The 27,456-nt window shown below is 38.4% G+C and overlaps 1 protein-coding gene across 1 annotated transcript; it reads left to right on the top strand.

The window, feature by feature from the left end:
* Nucleotides 1-322: 322 nt before the first annotated feature.
* LOC145582301 (uncharacterized) lies at nucleotides 323-6,193 on the top strand. The gene is made up of 4 exons (XM_081639300.1): nucleotides 323-650; nucleotides 1,534-1,877; nucleotides 2,650-2,729; nucleotides 5,568-6,193. The coding sequence occupies exons 1-4, from the start codon at nucleotides 407-409 to the stop codon at nucleotides 6,001-6,003; spliced, it is 1,104 nt and encodes a 367-aa protein (XP_081495426.1). The 5' UTR covers nucleotides 323-406; the 3' UTR covers nucleotides 6,004-6,193.
* Nucleotides 6,194-27,456: the final 21,263 nt, after the last annotated feature.

The following is a 27,456-nucleotide window of genomic DNA, read 5'->3' as shown; positions in this document are numbered from 1 at the left end:
AACAACAAAATCTGAAAACAAACGTATGAAAACGGTTGTCGTCGTAGAAGTGTATTTATATATATTCACGTGTGTTTGTCAAACAAGATTTGTCGGTCAATCTTTATGATTAAATATTTTCATACCCAAAAATAAAAATTCAATCAATAAATTAAAATGATACTACTCGTATAGTCGTATGTTATAAAAACAATAATAATGTTACTACAAATATAATAACAATTGAATATAAATATATAAAAATAATACAGTATTATATTATATAGTTTCCTATATATAAAGCACTCCCTTTTTAGGGGGGATTTGGTTGTGTAGACAAAAAAAAAAAAAAAACATTCAAAGTCTAGTCTTTTTATCTCTCAACTTTCTCTCTCTAAAAATATTTTTAAAAAAGAAAAAGAAAAAGATGGAGTTAGCATTGAGTTTGGGAAACAGGGGTGTAGAGAGTAACAGTGTGGGCTACTGCATGGGATCATCAAGATCAACGGCTGAGAAAGAGGAAGAAGATGATCAGAGAGAAATTAACGGTGGAGGTTCATCGTCGTCGTCAGATCCATCAAGGCTTCAGCTTGATCTGCTACCTTTGTCGCCTGTTCCGCGTTCTATTCAACCACCTCCTCCTCTTCGCTTTCCTTGGCTTACTGATAATTGTAATTTTTCTTCCCTTCCTTTTTTTAATTTTTTTTTTGTATTTTTTACACTTTTTTTTTATATTCATTTTTAAAATTCATTTTTGCCATTTTATCTGCCTTGGTTTTAAAATTTATATTCATCATTTCTGCAAATTTTTGATTAATTTAAAACATTTTTTTTAAAAAAGCCAAAGTCAAATTAAGTAGAAATATTCCCACCTAAAAAAAAAACTTAGTACTATTTGTTTTTATTCTAATCTCCGTACATCTTAAATATTTTTTTTTTTTTTTTTTTTTTTTTTTTTTTTTTTTTTTTTTTTTTTTCTATTCGGTATTATTTGCTTGGGTATTAGTTACACCCGGACGTATAATAAAAAATTTCAGTATTGTATGCCTGATTTTGTTTACTTCCTTCATCTCTCCAAGATTGTTATAATTGAGTACAGCATATCCAAAGATATTTGCTTTCTCATTTAATGATAAAATGCGCAATAATCATTGAAATGAACAAAAAATAATACTCTTGAACGCACCGTATATCTGAATGTATAACAATTTCTACATTACTTTTTATTTTGACTGCAATGTCTAAAAAAATGTTTAGGGGAGACAGGGTAGATTATTCACATATGAATAGGAGCATAAATTTTATTTCTGCTACGGATTTATATGCGTTTCCTAATTCTTTGATTTTGCTATTTATCACTTTTTTTCTTTGGATACCCTTGAATTGAACCATGGTAAAACATTTAAGAAAAAATAAAAATAAAATAAATGACCAGTTATTTATGAGAGTTGACTTGTATATATGCACTTGGTAAAGTTTTTAGTGGGTTTATGAATCGGTAATCCAAAAAGTTTGACTTTTGCAAGTTTATTTATTTTCATGTGGGACACACAGTGAGTTCTGAACCAGGTTCATCAGATGGACCGGGATCCAAAATCATGGAGCCAAACCGGCGTCCCGCGGTGGAGACTACGGCGGAGGAAGTCGAGGAACAATCGTCTCCGAACAGCGGAACGTCGTCGTTTATGGAGTTTTCTCTATATACTAGTAATAATAATAAGAGAGGAAATGAAAATAATAATAATAACAATAATTATGGGCCAGAAATAATAGGGGCAACAACGTCAAAGGGAAGTGATGATGAAGAGAATGGATCCACTCGGAAAAAGCTTAGGCTTTCTAAGGAACAATCGGCTTTTCTTGAAGAGAGCTTTAAAGAGCACCATACTTTGAACCCTGTAAGTCAATTCTTTTGTCTTTCTCAATTCTGTTTTATTTTAATTCGATAACAGGAAAAACTTTTAAAAATGGAGAGAGTATTCATTCTGGTTCGTATATTCTATCCTCCGTACCAATTTGAATTGAGTGTTTTTCGTATTACACAAAAATAGTTTTATATTGATTGATGAAGGTTTGGTCCTTATGACCTATTGGAGCCTTTGCACCACTTAAATGGCATGCCTATTATTATGAGAAGGTGGTGTGAGTCCAAATAAATTTTTAATTTTTATTTATATTGACCAAAAAAAAAACATGGAGGTGGTGGTCCAAAATTCTCTACAATCAATAATTGTCAATTACTATATGTTGAAATTTATGGATCATGCTTTATGGTTCAAGCCTATCCTTTGTAATTATTAAGTTGCACCTCCTTGTTTACTTTCAAATTATACAATTTGTATTAGAATTTGTCAATACTTTTATGTACTCTTTGCCATTTATTTATTTTGGTCAAAAAACATGCAAAGATTTCATTTAATAATGGTCGAGTGTGACATTTAGGATAAATTTATTAAGGTAGTACTACATACTTAATCTTTTGTCTCACTGGTCTACGGTTTCGTTAATCATGGTGTTTATTTTTAGTTTCATATGGCAGCCCACGATAACATTATCTATATAATATACTTCCTCTGTTTTTTTTAATTACACGTCTAGAATCTAGATAACGCCCTTCTAATTGCGATCGTAATCACCCATGTTTTGACAAATGTTACAAATGAATTGCAGAAGCAAAAGCTTGCATTGGCTAAGCAACTCAATCTTCGGCCTCGTCAAGTGGAAGTTTGGTTTCAGAATAGACGAGCCAGGTATTTATTTTTTAAATTTTTAATAAATATTTTCTTTTTTGGGTAATCCGATAATAATATGAGACATCATCCAACATTATTATTTTATCTAAAAAATGTCGTTACAATTCGTCTTTTCTTGTTGTCTTATGTGAATGAAATCTAAAGATGCTAAATCCAAAAAATTTACAGTTATCTTCTGACCCAAAATGTTTTGAGGTTGAAATTAAAATTTTCATCTCAAAAGTAATTTTACAAGTATACAACTCGAATTATTTTATTTATATAACTAGAGCATACCCGTGATTTGCACGGGATACATTATTCACGAAAGAAGATTACCTAAAGTGAAATGTTGGTGATTATTGATATTCCTTGAAAAAAATACAAAATATTAAAATTAAAAAATAGTGGGATGGGTAAGGTAATTATTGGTGTTAAAAAAAAATTTTAAAAATAATTTTTTTAAAAAAATGTGATCAATAGAATTTGAGGACTGGAGATTTGAGGGATTGTGGTGAATTGACTCTACAATTATATTATAGATTTTTTTTTTGGGTGAAATATTTTATTTATTTTATTTATATAATTACGAGTATAATTTTGTAAATTGAACAGTGACACGTGTGATGAATCTTTATTACAAAGTAGGTTGCCAAAATCTAATCTTTATTGAATATAGGCTGCCAAAATCTTTTTTACTGCTTGACCTGTTGAATAGAACGAAAAAAGTAAAATAAAGGTCAAATTTTTAGATTGTTCACATGCTTTCTCTTGGTTTTTGATCCTTTTTTTTTTTTTTTTTTTTTTTTTTTTTCTATAATTATATTGATAGAGTAGTTTTATTAGGTTGCTATTATTTGGAATTATATACATGTATTTTTTTTTTTTTTTGGATTTTTAGTTTGCTAGGTATATAGGGTTAGTAAAAATCTTTGCTTGAAGGGCTAAATGGAAATACTAATGAAAATCTATGGTATTGAACACAAATTTTTGATTCTTAATTAGGAGACCGATGGTACTTTTAATGGTTTGCCTAGAGTTGATTTGAAGTCTTGAACACAGATTTGTACATACATAATTCAAATTAACTCAACGTATTTAAGGTCCCGTTCTCTTCACCTTATTTTTGTTGAACTGAAATTATTTTTATTGAACTTAAATTAATTTTACTGAATTTAAATTAATTTTGCTGAACTGAAATTATTTTTCCTAAAATTATTTTTACTGATTTTCTATTATAATTCTTCTTTAAGATAACTGAATTTTACTGAACTGAACTTATATTACTGAACTTTAATTATTTTTATTGAAGTGAAATTAATTTTATCGAGCTGAACTTATTTTTACTGAATTGAAATTATTTTTACTTAATATTAATTTTTTAAAGTGAAGTGAACAGGGCCTAACTGGTCTAATTTGTTAGTATAGGTGCTTTCAAAAGAAGAGTGCATTTAAAAATAAGGGTTAGAAATAGGAAAAAGGTTGGTAATTGGGACTTTGGAAGGGACTTTGGCATGCAAGATCTTTATTTTTTTAAATTTAATTTTTGTGATGAAATATAATTGATAAATAGAGAAGGAACTTACCAAAAGAAGCAAAAACAATGAAAAAAAGTAATGGTTAACCAATGACATTTTGTTAAATTAGTTAATTTTGAAGTCTTATTCTTTAATGGTCAAAATACATTCTCCATCTACCAAAAGTCCCATCATTGTTTTGTTTATGAATTTGCTTCGATGGCAATTATGAAACATAATATATAGGCCCTACTATATTGGTCCATCCCAAAGTAATTTCTTTTATCATATTGCTGCTCATTTCTTTTTGTTTATGGGATTGATCACAAAATAATTACGGAGTGAGATTTAAGAATAATTATATTAAAAAGGGTTAGAAATATACGAAATATAATATAAGTATTATGTAAATATGTAATACGAAAAATTGAATTACAAACATTAATAACGAATAATTTTGTTAATATCAAAGTGTATGATATATGCAATTTAGTTACATATAAACATTAACATGTACTCCGTATTAATTAATTTTAAAATGTAATTCGTTTGTTTCATGTTGTTCGGTCTACAAGAAGACTCTAAGGGCCTGTTTTGATTTACTGAGCTGAGCTGATTAGAGCTGAAATGAACTAAACTGAATATTTTATGAGAGAAGGAAATTAAGAATTAAACTGAATAAGATGAAGAGAACATACCTTAAATGAGAAGAAAAAAAAAACAATATGAAACGGGGACATACTTCCTCCGTTTTTTAATAGTTACAACACACACTTTTTCACGGTATTTAAGAAAACGTGGGGTTTACATGATATAATACACTTTAAAATAAGGTGAGTGGTTGTTAGGAGTATAATTTTGTGGGTCATGTGATTTAAATAAGAAAAATAGTATAGCTTTTCCCCAAATGACTTTCCATTTATAGTGTGTTGGAAGTATTGTGACATTTCTATTTTAGAGAAGTATTGCAAGTATTAGAAAGCAGAGGAAGTAACATTTTTTAAAGACCATCATGTATCATTCTCTTAATAAAACACATTAAAAATGTTGGAGCGTTTTAAGTTTTTCAAAATTATGCTACTCCGTAGTATATTTCTCCGATGATATTTATGTCTGGTTGTAAGGTCAGATCATAAAGTATAGCTGTTGAAAGCAAATCTTTGTGTTATATTCATTGGGACATGATATGATATGATATACTCCTTACTTTACAATCTGCTATTGTCTATACTCTATGCATATTTATAATCATCATCATTATTATTATTATATATTATAATTAAATAAAAAGAAAATAAAAAAGCTGTTGGAATGAATGTGGGAATTAAAAATGACACAGGACGAAGCTGAAGCAGACAGAGGTAGATTGCGAGTATTTAAAGAGGTGCTGTGAGACGTTGACAGAAGAGAACAGGAGATTACAAAAGGAGCTTCAGGAATTAAGAGCCTTGAAAACTTCACAGCCTTTCTACATGCAACTTCCTGCTACTACTCTTACTATGTGCCCTTCTTGTGAGCGTGTGGCCCCCACTTCTACTACTACGTCCACCCCCACCGTCGCTGCCTCTGCCCCTGCTCCGGCTACTCCTACCTCCGTTATCGCTAAGCCCACCGCTGCTGTTACTGTTGCGACTAATGGCGCCCCCGCTGCTTCGAGGGATAATAATGCTAGTTCTAATAATGATGATGATAATAATGTTACTTTGTCTCTTGGTAAGCCTAAGGTGCCCATGTTGCCCTTTTCTAATGGTAAAGCTCATCAGCCTGCTTCATGAGATCATGTAGTGGCTATTTTAGCCTTTTTTTTCATGTACAAAAATGAGGGTTTTTTTTTTCTTTAATTTCTAGAAGAAAAAAAAAAACTTTTTTTTTTGTTTTTTTGGTTGGGTTCTTTTTAATTGTGATGATGATAGCTTCAATATTGTTTGTTGCTTGATTGGATGGATTGCTAGTTTGTGACCTTGTAGAGAATTTTGACAAGAGTGATATGACAAGAGTGTTCTTAGTCTTATAATGTTAACTTTCGTTAGGAAATTATATTATCTCTTGGAATTTTGGCTTTTTAGGGGTTTTTTCATCATGATGCTCCCTTTGTAATTTAGTAATTTACCCATGATGTTATAGTTACTAATTTCAAATCAAGGCTTTCAGTTTTTGGCTATTTCGAAGCCTTTGAACTATTAAGAGTACTAAAATATTACTCCCTCTGTGTTTTAATAAGTGTTACAGTTTGACCAAATATGCATGTCGAGATACGACTTTGACTATTAATTTATTTTAATATATATTAGTAATATTATAGGAAAATTGATATTATAAAAGTATAGATTATAACGAATCCAACAATGCATTATACAATAACATTTGTTTTTTTATATAATAGTAAATTAATCAAGTTAAAACCATTATGTGAATAGTAAAAAAAAGTGTCAAACTGTAACATTTATTAAAACACGGAAGGAATACGAGTAGTTGAGATAAAATCCTCTTGTGTAAAAACACTATTCGTATTATTTTGATTAAATATAAAGTTGTACTTAGTAATTTTTCACTAAATTATTGTCTCTAAAAAAATGTACTTAATTATTTCACCATATGAAGCGGAGATACTTTCAATAAGATTGGCCAAAGTTGGGTTTTTTTAGTTGAATTTTCCTAAATTAAAAAAGTTAATTTGATTTTGAACAAGATGTTTACTTAAAAATAATTTCTAATAAGTGGATTGCTGAATGAGCAAATTGGTGTTTACATATTACCATAAACCATTTATGTATTAACACATACTATTACACAATTAATTTGTAATAAGAATAAGGTTTCATTCACTTCACCTTATTTTTGCTAAATTGAAATTATTTTTTGATGAACTGAAATTATTTTTGCTGAATTGAAATTATTTTTACTGATTTTCTATTATTTTTTTCCTTTAATTTACTGATTTTTATTAACATGAAATTATATTTACTGAACTGAAATTATTTTTGCTAAACTGAACTTATTTTTATTAAGCTGAAATTATTTTTATTAAATATTATTTTTTAAGGTGAAGTGGACGAGACCTTACTCCATATCTCCATACATAATGATATAAATAGAAATACAGTAACATTGTATTTTTTATACACATTAAAACTAAAATTATTATTTTTAAGTTTAGGGAATGTGTTTCATGATAAACGTTGTCTTGATCTTAATATTGTCCTATCTATTCGTAGTATATACTTGTAGGATTTTAATAATCTTTTCAAGCGAAGTGTTTTTATGAATTTGAATGATTTTAAAATTTTACTTTGAAGATTCATACTAAACCATTAGTGTTACTGTCTCTGTTTCTTATATTTAAAAATGCAATCAAAGTAATTATTGTGTGTTCTATTTAACTTTTTACTTATCATTATTAGATCTTGTTTAGGGTAAAAATACCCCAGGTACGTGGCCCAATCTCATAGTGACACGTGGCCCAATAAGAAGGCGACACGTGGCCCTATGATAGTGTGGCACGTGTCCACCTGACAGGGTGACACATGTCAGCTATCTTTAAATACACAATACAACATCAGAAAGAGAAAAATGCCATGATTACATTAGGCCCAAATCCTGAGAAACCCTTGAAAGCCGTAAAACGGCGTCCCCCATGACACGTGGCGACCCCTGATTGCGCAACCAATCACGTCACGACATTCTAGGGTACAAACCCTAGAGGGGCACATGTTCCCACCCCTATAATTACCCCAATCATTTATGATGGGAGGGGTGGATTACGACATAACATAAAGATAGAGCATTAAAAAGCTTCAACTTCTCTCTACTTTCTCTCTCTAGCTTTTCCGATTTCCGATCACTAACTTGATCGTCGGAGGCGAATATTCCGATCACCGGAATATTCGTTGTTTTGCAGGTGTCCGAGTCTCATTGTCAGTAGAGCGTGACCAGTATCCGAGGAGATCACAAAAAACCCTGAAACATTTGGCGCCGTCTGTGGGGATACTCGTCCGTTATGGCAATAGATGGTCAGACACCAAATTCTGGTCCTCGTCCAGGCGAGGACGGATATGTAGAAGACACACGTACCACCATACATTCAAGCAATCCTTTGACTGCCTCATTTGAAGAGGCCGAACAACCTCCTGTTACCCTAGCTACCCTAATGGCCGAGCTGACTAAGCTCCGCAAAGAGTTGGCCGCTAACCATCAAAAGGGGGGAAGAGGTACTTCCAAGAAAACACACAACAAGACCAATGCAACTGATGCTGGTAATACCCCATTCCGTCGTCCGCATGGAAGGTCTCCCCGAGTCCCAGGGACCAACCTCTCTAGCCTATTGGCGAAAACACAGTCGGCTGGGGGGAGGGGCAGACAGCCGAAAAGAGTTGAGACTGAGCCGTCACAGCGTTTCAAAGACGCAAGGGATTACATTCGGCACAGGCAAAGGGAGAGGGCCGCATATTCTGACACGGCCTCTACCCCAACCATGCCGGATGAAGCCTCCAACCAATCTTTCTCTCAATACACCAACACGGCCGTCTCCAGCAGAAGTCAAGCCGCTCATACCATTACTCCCAGACCAATTCAGCCATCACAATATCAGCCCCCTCAAGTACTCAATGGGTTGATACAGCCAACTCCCCAAATATTTGGGCAATATGGGCCGTATGGCCAGGTGTTCGGCCAGGCTCCTTACCTGGCTGGAACGTCCGCGCAGCCTCAGCCCATTGATTGGCAGATACGTTTGTTGAATTTGGGAGATAAGCCGCCTCCGTTTTCGCAAGACATACTAACGTCCCCTCAACCAGCAAAAGTGAAGAGTGTATTAGTTGGTGCCTATGATGGTACGGGCAACCCAGAGGAACATATTACCTCGTACAGGAATTTGATGTACTTGCAAAGTGTAGATGATGCTACATGGTGCAGATGCTTCCCGGCCACTCTTAAGGGGGTGGCCCAGGATTGGTTTAACAGCCTTCCGGCCGGATGCATAAATTGTTTTACTACCCTCAGTTTGTTGTTTGTGGGAAATTTCTCATACAACATCCCACCAAGAAAGACAAGTCTCAACTTGGCAACAATTGTTCAAGGAAAGAATGAAGGACTACGCTCGTATGTCCAAAGATTTAACCAAGAAAAAGCCCAAATTCATAATCTTCCGGACGAAATGGCATACTCAGAATTTCTCCGGGGATTAAGGCATAATGGTTTTAAGTTTGATTTGGTAAGGAAAAAGATTCGGTCATACGCAGGTGTATTGCGGGAAGCCGAAGCCTATATTGAGGCCGTGGACTTTTGTTCGCTCACCAAATCAGAACAGCCGGCCAAGGGGGCTGAGAAGAAGCAACCTTCTCAGCAAGACTCGGCCGGCCGAACGAGAGAAGGAAACAAAAGAAAAGAAATCTGGGTGGCTGAGGACAAGCAACCCAAGTCAAAGAAAAGCAAGACGTACGAGCCTCAGTATGAGTTCAACAAGGATGGCTACTCCATTTTGATGGAGATAAAAGACAAGTTTGAGAAGCCTCAGCCTTTGAGAGGCTCGGCCCAGTACAGAAACAAGAACAAGTATTGTCATTACCACAAGGATGTAGGTCATGACACGAACGATTGTATCAATCTGAAGAGGCTGTTGGATAAGTTGGCCGACAAGGGTCTGCTGAAACCCTATGTGACCAAGTCCAAATTCACTTTCAAACGGACAGACAACACGTCCGAGAAAAAGCAACAAAGCGATGAGAAAAATGACAAGGAAGATGATGGGAATAACACTGATTCAGGTTTTGTGGCCGTGATATCAGGAGGATTTGCTTCAGGCGGCCCTACCATGAAAGGAATCAAGCGGGATGCTCGAAATTTGTCAAATGTGATGCAAACGGACGCCGTTAAGGCCGAGCCATTTCCTGAAGTGATCATAAGTGAGGCTGACCGTGGAGAGGTTAGGGCTTTGCACAATGATCCCATGGTCTTTGTCATGAAGATAGAAAATTTGAAGGTGGGACGAATATTGATTGATACGGGCAGTTCGGCCGATATCATCAGCCTCTCTGCCCTAAGGAATTTAAGCTTCCCAGAAGATGCTCTCCAGGATATCACTCACCCCTTGGTAGGATTTGGGGGGAATGTCATTCATCCGGTCGGACGGATTGATCTTCCAATCCGTTTCGGGCAGAAGGGAGAGGGGAGAGACATGGTCGTTCGCTTCCTTGTTGTTAAAGAGTTGACCGGCTACAACGTCATCCTTGGCCGCCCCACTCTGAATGCAGCCAAGGCGGTTATAGTGCCTCACTTAATGTTGTTGAAGTTTGAAAGGTCGGACGGAAAAATTGGAACAATTCAAGGAAGTCAGAGAATGGCTAAGGAATGTAATCAGCTGGCCGTGAAGCCAACAGCGCGCGGCCCAAAACTGTCCGAGCCAAAGGAAGAAGGAACCTCACTCCCAGCATACCAGGTCGGCCAGAAGCGTAAGGCGGCCAGGACAGAAGAAGCCTAGCAATTAATGACTTTCGGCCGGCCAGATGAGTTGAGGCCCCCAGCCGGCCGGCAGCCACCAGGCTATAGTGCTTGACTCCAACCACCCAGAGCGGACAGTTAGTGTTGGCACTATAGCTTTGGGATTGCTTGGGGATGAGTTAGTTCAGCTGTTAAGAGAATTCAAAGATGTGTTTGCGTTTGAAGTTGGTGAAATGCCAGGGATAAGTCCTGACCTGGCCGTGCACAAGTTGGCCGTGAATCCTTTGATAGAACCTGTCCGCCAGAAGAAGAGGAATCACGGAGAAGAGAGGAATCAGGCGGCCGCAGCAGAGGTGAAAAAGCTGGTGGACGCCGGTTTCATTCGGCAATGCTTCTACCCAGATTGGGTGGCCAATGTAGTTCTTGTGAAAAAGCCGAATGGGACTTGGAGAATGTGCGTGGACTACACGGACTTGAACAAGGCGTGTCCTAAGGATAGCTTCCCTTTGCCTAAGATTGACCGTTTGGTTGACTCTACGGCCGGACACGCCCTAATGAGATTTATTGACGCATACTCCGGATTCCACCAAATTCCTTTGTGGGAAGAAGATCAAGAAAAGACAGCGTTTGTGACCGAGCAGGGGTTGTACTGTTACAAAGTCATGCCATTCGGCCTCAAGAATGCCCCTGCTACCTTTCAGAGGCTTGTTAACACAATCTTTAGAGACCAGATCGGCCGGAACGTGGAGGCGTACATTGATGACATGATCGTCAAGTCAAAAGAGCCGGCTGACCATCTCAAGGATCTCGAGAAACGTTCGCCGAACTCAGGCGGCATAAGATGATGTTGAATCCAAAGAAGTGTGTATTTGGTGTTGAGTCCGGCAAATTTCTCGGATTTTTGGTTGATCAACGTGGAATTGAGGCCAACCCTGAAAAAATTCAAGCCGTCCTTGACATGAAGTCCCCAAGAACAATTAAGGAGGTGCAAAGACTGACCGGCTGTTTAGCAGCCCTTGGAAGATTTTTGTCAAGGTCAGGGGATAAATGCCGTTACTTTTTTCAAACCATTAAGAAGAAAGCCATGTTCGAGTGGACAGAGGAGGCCGAGGAAGCATTTGTACAGCTGAAAAGTCACTTGCATACATTGCTTCGCCTCGTCAGTCCGCTCAAGAATGAGAAGCTATATATCTATATTGCCATCTCTGAACATTCTCTAAGTGCCGTCCTTCTTGCTGAGAGGGACGGCCATCAGGTCCCGGTGTATTTTATCAGCCATGTACTTCACAATGCTGAGCTTAAGTACCCCCCAATTGAAAAATTTGGTCTGGCCTTGTACATGGCATCAAAGAAGCTGCGGCCGTACTTTTTGGCACATTCAATTGTGGTCTATACAGACCAACCCTTGAAGAAGCCGTTCTCAACGTTAGATGCAAGTGGCCGCATGCTCAAGTGGGCCTTGGAACTCAGGGGCTTTGACCTTGTGTTTGAGCCAAGGAAGGCAATCAAGGGGCAAGCTTTTGCGGACTTTTTGGCTGAAATGACACGGCCTGATCTTCAGCCGGCCGGAGACCAAGTCTGGAAGGTGTTTGTGGATGGTAGTGCAACAGCGACCGGGTGTGGTGCTGGTGTTATATGTGAATCTCCTGAAGGAGACAAGTATGAGTACGCATTGAGATTTCAGTTCCAAGAGTCAAACAATGAAGCTGAGTACGAAGCATTGTTGGCCGGCCTAAGGATGTGTAAAGCGGCCGGGGCAACCAAAGTTGAAGTATGATCGGACTCCCGGCTAATAGTTCACCAAGTCAATGGTGGCTTCGAAGCCAAGGAGCCGGCCATGATGAAGTACATGCAGCTAGTAAAGGATGAGGCCGAGGGCCTAGAACATTTCTCTCTCAAACAAGTTCCTCGTTCAGAAAATCATCAAGCGGACGCGCTCTCCAAATTGGCTTCCTCGGCATCATGTGATACTCCAAGATCAGTGTTTTGGGAAGTAAAGGAGAAAAGGAGTATTGATGCCAAGCCCGTTCAGATGATAGATAGAAGTTCAACTTGGATGGACGGAATTATTTCCTACCTAAGGGATGGGATACTTCCGGACGATCCAAAAGAGAGTTGGCTAATGAAGAGGAGGGCGGCCTGGTTCGAGATGAAGGATGGGGAGCTATTCAAAAAAGCCTTTGTGAAGCCTTACCTTAAGTGTATAACCCCTGAAAGAGGGCATGATGTGTTGGACGACCTTCATCAGGGACATTGTGGCTCACATATTGGAGGACGAGCCTTAGCTGAAAAAGCGACACATTTGGGTTATTACTGGCCGAGCTTGAATGCGGACGCCATGCAAATGGTGAAAAAATGTGACAAGTGCCAGAGGTTTTCAACCCTTATTCATCGTCCAGCAAATAGTCTATCAGCCATCAGTAGTCCGCTTCCTTTTGCTAAATGGGGCATGGACATTTTGGGGCCGTATACTCCTGCATCTGGCCAGAGACGATATGTACTAGTGGCAGTAGACTACTTTACTAAATGGGTCGAAGCTGAGGCCGTCTGGGGCATCAAATGGACGGATGTGTCAGCCTTCATTTGGAAGAGCATAATCACTCGGTATGGGGTACCTCAGTCAATGGTGTTCGACAATGGACCTTAGTTTGAGACGCGCCAACTCAAGGAATGGTTGGGGGACCAGGGCATAACTCATTGTTTTGCCTCAGTCGGCCGACCACAAGCCAATGGCCAAGTTGAGGCCTATAACAAGCTGATTTCAAATAGGATCAAGCGCAAGCTTGAAAAGGCGGGCGGTGTAGACACCCATTTGTGTCTCCCCAAAACCAAACCCAGTGATGAATGCCTTGCACGTTGTGTTATTATCGAATTAGGTGAAAGTGATTCGAGAGCCAAGTGTTGCGGTTTAGTTTTAATTAAATTCTTTTCTCTCTGTTTTTGAAAATGACCTTATTTTATTTGAAAACGTCCAATTCAATTTATTTTGGTCCATGATAAGGGTCCAATAATGGTGTAGATGGATGGGGCTCGAAGAGACCTTTCCAATGATATATTATAAGCCCGATTCCGATGAATATTGAGGAAGTTATGGCCAAAATACTAAACTGGGCCCGATTATTTATTTTAATACGGCCCAATGATCTAGAGGAGGGCCCAATATTAATTATTATTCCTAAAATTATTAGGATTAATTATAGTTTTCTAGAAGTTTCTAGAAAGTTCCTTTTAATTCTAATATTATTAGATTTAATAATTAATTATCTTTAAAAGATTTTTATTTGGAATAAAATATTGTTTTGTTATCTTAAAGGTACATATTTTATCTTCTGTACGGATTCCGTAGATCAAGTTGATTAAAGGTCGGATTCCGTGTGAAGAAAAACGCGCTAATACAGGCTGTCGCCAAACGACAAGTCTGTCGCCACGCGACAGACCCTGTCGCCGCGCGACAGACATTGTCGCGTCGCGACAGAGTTAATTCCTGGCGACAGCGTGGAGTTTTATTCCTTATCAAATTCTATGTTTTCCGGATTATTTTTCATTATAAATAGCGTCCGAATCTCTGTTTTCAAGGGCATCTACAAACAATTATCTTTCAACTTTCAAAAATCAATTCTCTTAATCATTCACAATCATCAACTCTTTCTCAATTCTCTCTATTCTCTCATCAAGAATTACTTAATTCTTATTTTTCTCTCTCTTTCTAAACTACCTTTTTACAAAACACAATATTCCGCATTCACAAGACTTAGAGTCTCTTAGCCAAGTTCGAAGTTGCCTTCGCCCTAGACGTGAAAGGTTGATAATTTCTGAGGGTTTGGTCCAAAACTAGTCAAAACTTTATTTAATTTGATTTTAATTTAATTCTTTAATTATTCTTTATTATTTTCATTGAAGTTTACTAACTTGTGTATTTTGTTATTAGAAAGAGGTACGGGGCTTCAAAGTAAGTAGATTAGCTTACTCCCTATTTCTTTCACAATGTAGAAAGCATGTTTATTATTGTTTAATATTCCTAGTATCACGTTAGGATGTTTTTATGCTTTCTAGTATCATGTTTAGGATGCCTTTACCCTTTCTAATATCATGTTAGTACCATGTTAGGTTTAAAGCTTTGATCTTTATTGTTTAGTGACATGCTAAGGTTTGTTATTAATCTTGTTAGTATCATGCCTAGGATCTTGCTATTATATTTAAGCTTTATTATATCATGTTATTATCATCGTTGTTATTGTTTATTGGTTATTATGCTTATGTTGCTTGATTTATTTTTTATTGTTATTGCTTGATCACACCTTTTATGATTGTTAAAGGGAATTTGTACTTGAAATCATGCTTAATAAGATAATTAATAATTTGGTTTAGGCTAATGTGATTTTAACTCAAGTGATCGCCAATAATAGTATTATTTGTGCATTAATTTCAACCAACATAGATTAAACAGGGTAGGTTCAATATGATGTTTGTATGTTATTCGAAAAGCGCACATGAATACGAGCAGAACAAAGTAGAGGCCTATTTTATAGGGCGGGTCCTTTCTTTTGTAGATTGGATTCGTACCCTCATCCCCGGACCCTATTTGGTTCAAGACCTTATGGAGTAGTTGACGGTCCTTTGGATTGTCTTTTGGGTTTACAAGTTCCTAAAACTTGTTGGCGACTCTTTTTGCTCTTTTTCTTTCCCTTTGGAACGCCACCGTACTTTAGTGTATGATCACAGTGGGGTTCAAGTTTGGGGTTATCATAATGCTTGAAATATTCCCTACAGTTTTTGGCGACTCCACTGGGGAGGATTTCTATTTATATTCCTGAAATTTATTTAATTTTGGCAATTATTTAGAATGAGCGGATGAGACTCGAAAAATTCTAAGTATTTCATGTGCGTGATTTGATTAACATTATTGTCATATGCATTAAAAGGTCCTCATGGGAGCACCCCATGAGTCAATCCATAGGAATTTTACACGTAGGAAATTTGGGAAATATATTTCATGACTAGAATCGAAAAGATGATGCGAAATCTGGAAAATTCGAAGAACACAGAAACTTGCCAAGGCATGTAGGAACTAGCATCTAGAAAACAGGGCTTGTCGCCCGTAAAAGGTTTCTATCACCTGGCGACAGAAGCTTTTTTGCGGCGACAGTCCCTGTAGTCTGGCGCCAAGTTCTTCCAATACAGAGCCAGGGGTCTGCCTTCTTGCTTTGACCATTTCTAGTGTTGTTGGCTCGATTTTGCTTATTGATTGAGTTATTTTCTCACTTTTCTGAACCCCATATGTGTTCTACATATGGAAATAACCCTCTGGGGGTTCCTGCTTCACCTGCCCAATGGAATATCCCACGATCATGTGCAAAGTTCAGATTTGGGTACGTGTAATGTTTGTGAATCCACCAAACCATGGAGTCGAGTCCGATTTCATCTCGCACTCGCGGAATCCTGTCCATTCGCTCCAACCCTCCCGGTAGGCTTGTGTGCAATGCATATGGATCTTAACCATGGACCTTTTTGACTTAACCCATATCCTCGAACTTTAGAGAACTAGAGCCATGGTTAGGTTGCAAACTCATCTTGTGACTATGTGAACTACTTGTGCACCCTTGCTTGTATTTATTATATATGTGTTAACCGTTTGTTTGACTTGTGTTAAAAACTAAATAAATTGACTAATGACTAAAAGGACTTTGTCTAATTAATTAATTTTGAATTAATTCAAGGCTAATAAATCAATCAATTCGACTTAGTACGACTTTAGGCATGTCCATTTAGAGTAAAATTACTGGAAACAGTCCAGATTAATGTTCCAGCAATGGCACAGGAATTTGGACTGTGGCGCTGCAGTTTAGTGTCTGTCGCCTGGCGACAGTTTTGTCGTCTGGCGACAGGCTCTAAACAGTGGCGACAGTCCTGTTGTTTTAGCGACAATCCAGTTTTCTTGCTCGAGTCATCACGACGAGTCTAATTCACAGTCTACTAATCAGTTTATCATTTTATTAATGGTTCAAACCATGTTTAAGTCTTTAATTGAGTTTAGGCACTTAAAGTCCAATGGTCATACAGTAAGAGTCAAAGACTTTGTTTAATTAATTAATTAATTAATTAGAACTAAAAAAAAGCCTAAAGTCGAGTCATAGTTCCTTTAAGTCAACCCGGATTTTTATTCCCGTATACTGCACATGCGTCAACTTGTTTTGGTCATAGCCGGAGGTCTAGGAAGAACCACGAGTCGTACAACCTACGGATCTGTAGCCCCGAGTTTTATCTTTAATTAGGCGTTGGTTTCGTCCTAATCAGAGTCACAGATTAAAAGTTATGACTAAAATACCACAGCCTGTCCAGTTTAATGCACATACGTGAAGCCTTAACTTAGTCCTTGCTTAAGTCTAGTCACATAGTCTAGCCACATGGTCATGAAACAAGTCTTAACATGTCACCTACACTCATTAGTCTTAGCACACACTTTGTATATGTCACCATGACCATGTCTTAGGTTCATGCATGAGTCGTTCTTCCGTCATTTGAGTTGGGGGTCCATTCTATTCCTATTTCTTCAATATTTCTTCATCTACATCTTCTTCCTATTCTCCACATACTTTCTTCCATATTCTTCCATCCACATCATCTTTCCACTCTCCACATACTTTCTCCACACATATCATTCCCTTCATTCTTTCATGATCTCTTCCCATCTATGCATGTTGAATCGAGTTCGAGTCATGTGATTGACAACAATAATAATAAAAAAAAAGAGCAATGATGAGACAAAACACAAGGCAAGCTTCTCACTAAGATTTCATGCTTTCTTCTTCTTTTTTTTTTTTTTTTTTTTTTTAAACCTTTCCCCAATAAGTCTAGCATAGGCACCCTTTGTCTTCCTTAGATTTTTTCCATAGGTTTTTTTCTTTTTCCCTTTTAATAAAATGAGCATTTTATTTTCTTGCATATGATCATTGCAAAAAAAAAAAAAAAAAAAAAAAAAAAAAAAAAAAAAAAAACGCCGAATTAAGCACAAGGTATACCAATGATTTGAGGCACCCCTTGTAGCCATGTCATATCATCTTCACCCTTCAAATATATAATCCTTTTCTTGATAAACCACTTTGAGCCTCGTCTAACGATAGACCTTTCATTTTTTTAACCCACATCTACTAACCTTGGGATGGGATGGTGTGTAACTTATGCAAGTTTCAAATATGAAAGCTTGAGTGATTTCAAAAAAAATAAAAAATAAGCAAAAATGAATAAAAGTGTACAAAAGGGCAAGTGTTCCAATGTCTTGGATATAAAAATATCTTTGATAAGAACATGTCTCAGATTGCGTCTCTTATCGAGTGCTCGGTACCGTGCCTGAGAAACATGAATGCCAAGTGAGTGATAGACCGCATGATCGGGACTGCCCACACTTATAAAAATAAAAAAATGCAAAAGCAAAAAAAAGAAGAGCAAAAAAAATAATAATAAACAAAAAAAAAGAGCTCAAAAATGAGAAAAACTCAAGCATAAAAAAAATATAAAGATTCAAAAGCAAGGTTGCACACCTTGGGGGGCTTATTTAGGGTCTTGAGCCTTTATCCCCTTCTTCTCTAACATTTAGCCTAACCACGTTACAACCCTTAAAAGACCTTTTTGAGGTATACATACACTTGTGCGAGGTTCGGCTAGAGCTACGTTTGGCCTGATTCCTAACGGATACGTAGGCAACCTCATATTGAGGTGCGGCCATAATAAAAATGCATTCATTTTCACATTCACACACTTACACCATGATCATATCAAGGGATTTCCAATGCTCATCCCTATTTACTTAGAGCTAGACTTGGGGGCTTGATCCTTACATCATTAGCCTACCTAGCCTAAGAGTCATCATTATTTGACTCTTATCAAATAATACTTTTTCACACCGTTAGCCTTTGCAGCCTAACTTTAGTGTCACTTTCACACACATCACAGATACATGACTAAATAGACTTCCAATTAGGAACCCTTTGTCATGAATTCTTAACATAACGTTGAAGCATGCTTTGTCATATCACACATCACTCATCACTTATAATCATCATTGTATCAAAGTATGAAGTACTTAGCCTCCGCGCCTAAGTTACCTAAATACTTTCATAATTGAGTCAACTAAGATAGTTTAGGATGAATTAATCCTTATACCTTGAGGGATAGTATCAAATGCATATACTTGATTAAGCTCATTCAACATGTACCATCAAACACTTCGATTCTTTTTTCACGTCTTTCTTTTTCGGGAGAAAGTCGGTACCCTCCACAAAAATGACGGGAAATTTTTGCTTTTTTGCATTTTCGAGTCGCACATCACACACGAGTCATGTACATTGAGTCATGTTGTGTCATATCACATCGAGTGGAGTCTAACACATGTGTCAAACGCTTTGAGTCAAGTCATGTCAAATCAATGAGTCAAGCAACACTAAGCCTTAGGTCAACCCTAAGATAATAAAAGATGAGCAAAGTCCTATAGTCATAAATATAGATGCAGGTACATTCCAGCGAGCAAGAATATTCCCGGATTTTTTTGAAAAACTGCGAATATAGATGTATGAAACTTTTCCAAGATGAGAGAAGTTTGAGCAAAATTATATGGAGATGAAGAGCCTTAATTTGCAAAAGATTTGAGCATATTTGGTTGTAAGGAAACGACTAAATTGAAAGTTCGGAACGAAACCGAGCAATGAACAGCAGCAGCAGCGGTAGGAATGAGAAAGAAGAAGAAGACGGGTTTTAAAACCCCGATTCTGTCGCCAAACGACAGAATTGTCGCGAGGCGACAGACTCTGTCGCGTGGCGACAGATGAAAATGCTCGCGACAGGTGTCTCCGGCCAACGCTGGAGCGGCGACAGAATGCTGGGCCCCTCTTTATGACTTTGTGGGTCTATTTTAGTAGTTTGGGTTCCTTGGTACGCCAGTTAGCCCCTTTAAGCAAAATTGACATGATTTAGTCAGCTTGATTGCAAAGCATTAAGTGATCGACTTGACGAAGATCGTCTCACTTAACTTAAAGCGCCTAAGTATTGGCTCATAACATGGCACCGAAATAATGGTTCAATAGAGGCACCGAAATAATGGTTTACAAAGGCAAAAAGCACCAAAGTAACGGTTCACAACGATTTCCTAGGATGGAAGAAGATTTGAAGATTCGAGATGACGAAGCCTTCAACAGGGGGCTTTAAGATTAAAAAGAGTCTATTGCTTGGATTTGAGAAGGGCGGTTTGAGATGAAGCGACCTTCAATAGCTTTCACTATGATTGGGGAGGTTATTATTAGATTTGAGAAGAACGATTCAAGATGAAGCGGTCTTTGATAGCTTTCGCTAAGATTGTGAAGGTTATCACTTGATTTGAGAAGATAGCACGAGATGAGAAATCTTCGACAACGCCCGCTAAGATTGTGGAAGTTGTCATCAAGATTTGAGAAGATAGCACGAGATGGGCAATCTTCGACAACGCCCGCTAAGATTGTGGAAGTTGTCATCAAGATTTGAGAAGATAGCACGAGATGGGCGATCTTCGACGACCTTCGCTAAGATTGTGGAAGTTGTCATCAAGATTTGAGAAGATAGCACGAGATGGGCGATCTTCGACAATGTCCGCTAAGATTGTGGAAGTTGTCACCTATATTTGAGAGGATAGCACGAGATGGGCGATCTTCGACAATGTCCACTAAGATTGTGGAGGTTGTCACCTAGATTTGAGAAGAGCGGTTCGTGATGAGGCGGTCTTCGACAACATTCGCTAAGATTGTGGAGGTTGTCACCTAGATTTGAGAAGAGCGGTTCGTGATGAGGCGGTCTTCGACAACATTCGTTAAGATTGTGGAGGTTGTCACCTAGATTTGAGAAGAGCGGTTCGTGATGAGGCGGTCTTCGACGACATTTGCTAAGATTGTGAAAGTTGTCACCATGATTCAAGGAAAAGCTCGAGATGTAGCAGCAATGATAGACAGCGTTCCCTAGGATGTGGAGAGTTGTCACAAATCTTGGAGATGGCGAAGTAAGGTCACCTTCGACGGTCCCTCAAGGTAAAGAAGAGATTGTCTATAGCGGCGATGCACTGCCGTGGCGACGTAAGGCCACAACCCTGGAGATGACGACATACAGTTATTTTTTACGATGTTCCCGAAATACTGTGGAGGATTGTCACCAAGAATATTGAAGACGACGACATATGGTTATCTTCAACGATGGCGTTCACGAGGCACTGTGGAGGTTGTCACAAACAAAAAATACAACAGCAAAATGGTTACATTCAGAGACGTGTGCTCGACGGTGCAAGATACGCGTTTCTTAACTCTTTTATCTGTTTTAACTAATGATAGTTTGCAGGTATCGGCGTTATAAGAATGATTTGGAATTGCAGAACATTTTGAATCATTCTCCGTCCCTATCGATACTTTGACTTTCGTTTTTGAAACATTCGTTTCTCCAAACTCAGTCAAAGTGGGGGCTTCTGTAGACACCCATTTGTGTCTCCCCAAAACCAAACCCAGTGATGAATGCCTTGCACGTTGTGTTATTATCGAATTAGGTGAAAGTGATTCGAGCGCCAAGTGTTGCGGTTTAGTTTTAATTAAATTCTTTTCTCTCTGTTTTTGAAAATGACCTTATTTTATTTGAAAACGTCCAATTCAGTTTATTTTGGTCCATGATAAGGGTCCAATAATGGTGTAGATGGATGGAGCTCGAAGAGACCTTTCCAATGATATATTATAAGCCCGATTCCGATGAATATTGAGGAAGTTATGGCCAAAATACTAAACTGGGCCCGGTTATTTATTTTAATACGGCCCAATGATCTAGAGGAGGGCCCAATATTAATTATTATTCCTAAAATTATTAGGATTAATTATAGTTTTCTAGAAGTTTCTAGAAAGTTCCTTTTAATTCTAATATTATTAGATTTAATAATTAATTATCTTTAAAAGATTTTTATTTGGAATAAAATATTGTTTTGTTATCTTAAAGGTACATATTTTATCTTCTGTACGGATTCCGTAGATCAAGTTGATTAAAGATCGGATTCCGCGTGAAGAAAAATGCGCTAATACAGGCTGTCGCCAAACGACAAGTCTGTCGCCGCGCGAGAGACCCTGTCGCCGCGCGACAGACCCTGTCGCCGCGCGACAGACCCTGTCGCCGCGCGACAGACATTGTCGCGTCGCGACAGAGTTAATTCCTGGCGACAACGTGGAGTTTTATTCTTTATCAAATTCTATGTTTTTCCGGATTATTTTTCATTATAAATAGCGTCCGAATCTCTGTTTTCAAGGGCATCTACAAACAATTATCTTTCAACTTTCAAAAATCAATTCTCTTAATCATTCACAATCATCAACTCTTTCTCAATTCTCTCTATTTCTCATCAAGAATTACTTAATTCTTATTTTTCTCTCTCTTTCTAAACTACCTTTTTACAAAACACAATATTCCGCATTCACAAGACTTAGAGTCTCTTAGCCAAGTTCGAAGTTGCCTTCGCCCTAGACGTGAAAGGTTGATAATTTCTGAGGGTTTGGTCCAAAACTAGTCAAAACTTTATTTAATTTGATTTTAATTTAATTCTTTAATTATTCTTTATTATTTTCATTGAAGTTTACTAACTTGTGTATTTTGTTATTAGAAAGAGGTACGGGGCTTCAAAGTAAGTAGATTAGCTTACTCCCTATTTCTTTCACAATGTAGAAAACATGTTTATTATTGTTTAATATTCCTAGTATCACGTTAGGATGTTTTTATGCTTTCTAGTATCATGTTTAGGATGCCTTTACTCTTTCTAATATCATGTTAGTACCATGTTAGGTTTAAAGCTTTGATCTTTATTGTTTAGTGACATGCTAAGGTTTGTTATTAATCTTGTTAGTATCATGCCTAGGATCTTGCTATTATATTTAAGCTTTATTATATCATGTTATTATCATCGTTGTTATTGTTTATTGGTTATTATGCTTATGTTGCTTGATTTATTTTTTATTGTTATTGCTTGATCACACCTTTTATGATTGTTAAAGGGAATTTGTACTTGAAATCATGCTTAATAAGATAATTAATAATTTGGTTTAGGCTAATGTGATTTTAACTCAAGTGATCGCCAATAATAGTATTATTTGTGCATTAATTTCAACCAACATAGATTAAACAGGGTAGGTTCAATATGATGTTTGTATGTTATTCGAAAAGCGCACATGAATACGAGCAGAACAAAGTAGAGGCCTATTTTATAGGGCGGGTCCTTTCTTTTGTAGATTGGATTCGTACCCTCATCCCCGGACCCTATTTGGTTCAAGACCTTATGGAGTAGTTGACGGTCCTTTGGATTGTCTTTTGGGTTTACAAGTTCCTAAAACTTGTTGGCGACTCTTTTTGCTCTTTTTCTTTCCCTTTGGAACGCCACCGTACTTTAGTGTATGATCACAGTGGGGTTCAAGTTTGGGGTTATCATAATGCTTGAAATATTCCCTACAGGCGGCCTATGGGCAGATGAGTTGGTTAATGTGCTATGGTCCATACGGACAACAGCAAAGAGTTCTACAGGGGAGACTCCATTCTTTTTGGTCTATGGAGCTGAGGCTGTACTCCCAATTGAAATGTACGAGCCCACTTTGCGGGTAATGCTCTATGATGAATCGGCCAATTGGGAGGCCATGAAGACCGCTCTAGACTTTCTTCCTGAAGCTAGGGGCAATGCGGCGCTTAGACATGAAATTTATCGCTTAAGGATGACAAGGGCATATAACCGCCGAGTGTCTAAGCGACCGCTCAAAATGGGGGATCTAGTGTTGAGAAAAATGGAAGCTGTTGGCCGTGCCAATGAGGACGACAAGTTGACCCCTAACTGGGAGGGGCCGTACCGAATCAGGGAAGAAGTCCGAGACGGCACATATCGCCTTGAGGCAATTGATGGCCGTCAGATCCCACGGACATGGAACACTGACAATCTGAAGAAATATCATGTTTAAGTTTTTATTTCTCTAAGTACTTAGCCACAAAACTGTGTATACAGCTAGGTCTACTGACCGAGCCTTGCAATTAAAGCCATATGGCCACAACAATGTACTTTTGACAAAATTAATGAAAAGTTAGGCATTGTTGAACTATTTGCTGTTTTACTTATATTTATTTGCATATTATGATTTGTGATTAAAGGCCGAATGAAATGATTTACTAAGTTGCTTCCGATATAGCAACACGGCTTATCGGTCTTACTAAGTGGCCGAAGTAAAAAGGGAGCAAGATTGCTCCCAATATAGCAATTCGGCCACACAAAAAAAAAAACTGATTCAATTCAGAGAACAATGCGTCCGCACCAATTCAAGGCGGACGGTTGAGGCAAGGTATTTTGAACTTGTTTAAAAAGCAAGTGTCCTTTACAAATAGGGCAAGGGTATACCTAGGCGTTTAGCCCGGCCGAGTCAGGAATCTCTAAGTTGAGATAATACTTGGGATTTCTAGGGTACGTCCGAGCGATAGATTCAATGCGGACGATTTCCTCCGCGCTAGGCGGCCGAGGAGCTTTTAGCTGCTCAGCATAGTCCGAAACGGACTTCCTCAAGGCCTCAACCTCGGCCCTCAGCGCGTCCGCTTCGTCCAAAGCAGTCTTAAGGTTGGCTTGGGCCAGCTTCAGCTCACTCTTCAAGGCCTCAGACGCCTCGAAGCCCAGCCTCCATTTCTCTTTCTCCAGGACGGCCTCGTCCCTCTCAACCCGCATGGCCTCCCTGGCCAAGGACTCCTCTTCGAGTGCCTTGCCTAGTTTGACCAGGTCTTCAGTTTGCCGCGCCGCCTTGTTGGCCAGCGCGGTTATTTGGATCTCAAAATGCACCCTTTGGACGGTGGCCGTCCCCGTCACAACATCCTCGGCCTTCCTGATCTCGAGCCAAGCCTGCTTCAGCCGCTCGTTCTCTTTATCCTTCCATTCAAGGAAGGCGTTCAGGCGGAGGAAGAGCTGCGGACAGAAGAAGGAAACTTAGTCAAATATAGAAAAATTTGCTAAGTGTTAGAAAGAAAAAGTATAGAGAAAAGGAGACGTACCTCAGCAGTACAGTTGAGTATAGGGCCGAGAAAGCCCTCATTGATTCCCCGCAGCTTATCACGCTGCGCTTGGGGAACCGCGCGAACCATGGCCTCGCGCATGGCCTTCCTGTCCGCGCCAGTCAGTGACTGGCCGGGTAGCCTCATTTGCAACTCCTCTGAGATGTCTGCGGACGACCGAATAAGAAGAGTTAGCTAAAATTTACAAGTAAATCAAATGGTACAAGAACAAGGAAGAAAGGCTAACCAGTGGAGAAGCTTGGAGGAGAGAGATTGATGGGAGGGGGCGGCAAAGAGGCGTCCCCCTCGTTGTCTAAACGGCCAGCAGTGTCACTGGCCGACTGACTGGCATTTAGCCAATCAGATTTTTTAACTAACTCGACAGGCGGAGTCGAGAAGGAGCCGGTCATTTTTTCCGGGGATGACTTACCCCCATCGTCCAGTGGGACGGACGAATCGTGGACCTGATCAGCAATAGGTTCCACGGGCTTGGAGACCCCGCTTTGTGTCAGCCGGGGCTGTTCTCCTTGAGACTGCGGATTCACTTCCCATATTTATAGAATGAACTCATGGGGGCAAAATGGTAAAACCACCTTTCCCGCCTAAACATTCAAACGGTAATTTTTTGAAGAAATTACTTGAAGAAAGAGACAGAATGACGTTAGGGTTCTGTTAACTTGTGAAAAAATCAGACGGACAATTGACGGCACGTCAAAGTGAGTTGAAGTGAGTTAAGTCACAAATTCAAGAGATTTACACCTTCAACACTTAGTCTCCAGAACTTAAAAATATCTAAGAGGAAAATGCGTCCGCCCAGTTCCCAGACGTTTAGTCTAAAGGGGAAAGTTCAGACGTACGCAGCATGATGAAAGAACCATAGAGTACGCCTGAAATCAAGGAAGCCCAATCCATTTCAAAAATATGTGGACGCTCTGGGTAGTTAGGAGATAAGCTCCTCCCAGAGTATCAGAACGTCCAGACCAAAATAGGAGGACGTCTAGTCCCACTGCTGAGGCCGCTCTGGGTGGCTAGGAGATAAGCTCCTCCCAGAGTACGAGAGCGTCCAGACTAAAAAGCAAGGATGTTCATTTTAAATGCTGTGGACGCCCTGGGTAGTTAGGAGATAAGCTCCTCCTAGAGTATGAGGACGTCCAGTCCAAAAAATGCGGACGTCCCGATGAGCTAGGAGATAAGCTCCTCCCAGAGTATGAGGACGTCCAGTCCAAAGTATGTGGACGTCCCCCAGAGTATGAGGACGTCCAGTCCAAAGTATGTGGACGTCCAAATGAACCAGGGGTTAAGCCTCTCTCAGAGTACGAGAACGTCCAGTACAAAGTATGGACGTCCAAATGAACAAGAAGACAAGCTCACTCCAGACTACGAGGACGTCCAGAACAAAATATACGGACGTCCAGGTAGCAAAGAGAGCTTTGAGTCCAAAGTATATGGACGTCCAGGGCAGATGGGAGGTAAACCCAACCCAGAGTACCAGGACGTCCAGAATGTAAGATCAGAGGAGGCGGCCAGTAAGTGTACGAGCCACCCCCTCTGAGGGGCAAATGTTTAGGGTAAAAATACCTCAGGTACGTGGCCTAATCTCATAGTGACACGTGGCCCTATGAGAGTGTGGCACGTGTCCACCTGACAGGGTAACACATGTCAGCTATCTTTAAATACACAATACAACATCAGAAAGAGAAAAAGGCCCTGATTACATCAGGCCCAAATCCCGAGAAACCCTTGAAAGCCGTAAAACGGCGTCCCCCATGACACGTGGCGACCCCTGATTGCGCAGCCAATCACGTCACGACATTCTAGGGTACAAACCCTAGAGGGGCACATGTTCCCACCCCTATAAATACCCTAATCATTTATGATGGGAGGGGTGGATTACGACATAACATAAAGATAGAGCATTAAAAAACTCCAATTTCTCTCTACTTTCTCTCTCTAGCTTTTCCGATTTCCGATCACTAACTTGATCGTCGGAGGCGAATATTCCGATCACCGGAATATTCGTTGTTTTGCAGGTGTCCGAGTCTCATTGTCAGTAGAGCGTGACCAGTATCCGAGGAGATCACAAAAAACCCTGAAACAGATCTTATTAAAATATATTTTATTAGTTGTAATTTAAACTTTGATAATCCTTATTAGAATTTAATTTTTCTAAACTTAATTTATCTAAAGTTAACTAAACTTATTAGACCTGAAAAAAGTGAAAATTAGGTAAAAAGAACATAATATTGTTGTGCGAAATGGGCTGTGAATATCCACGTACAACTTACAAGCAATTATTATTATTATTATTATTATTATTATTATTATTATTATTATTATTATTATTATTATTATTATTTCTGATAAGATAAGTTTCTGACAAAATAAGTAAAATACGTTGTAAAAGAGAGTTTAATTAAGACTCTGTTTAGTTTAGGCCCTGTTCATCTTTCCTTATTTTTCTTATTTTTAATGAACTGAAATTATTTATGCTGAACTTAAATTATTTTCACTAAATTGAAATTTATTTTGCTGAACTGAAATTATTTTTAATGTTTTTCTATTATGATTCTTCTTCAAAGTTGTTGAATTTTACTGAACTGATCGAACTTATTTTTACTGAATTGATATTATTTTTACGGAATATTACAACGTATTATTATAAGGTAAAGTGAATAGGCCTTAACTTATTTCTAAATTGATATTTTACTTTATTGTATACTTTGAAGAGCAATAATTTAAAGGTA

Source organism: Chenopodium album, chromosome 15, assembly GCF_948465745.1.
Source record: "Chenopodium album chromosome 15, dcCheAlbu1.1, whole genome shotgun sequence".
Lineage (NCBI taxonomy): Eukaryota > Viridiplantae > Streptophyta > Magnoliopsida > Caryophyllales > Amaranthaceae > Chenopodium > Chenopodium album.
The sequence above is the reverse complement of the archived record's forward strand: the minus strand, read 5'-3'. Positions and strand labels throughout refer to the sequence as shown.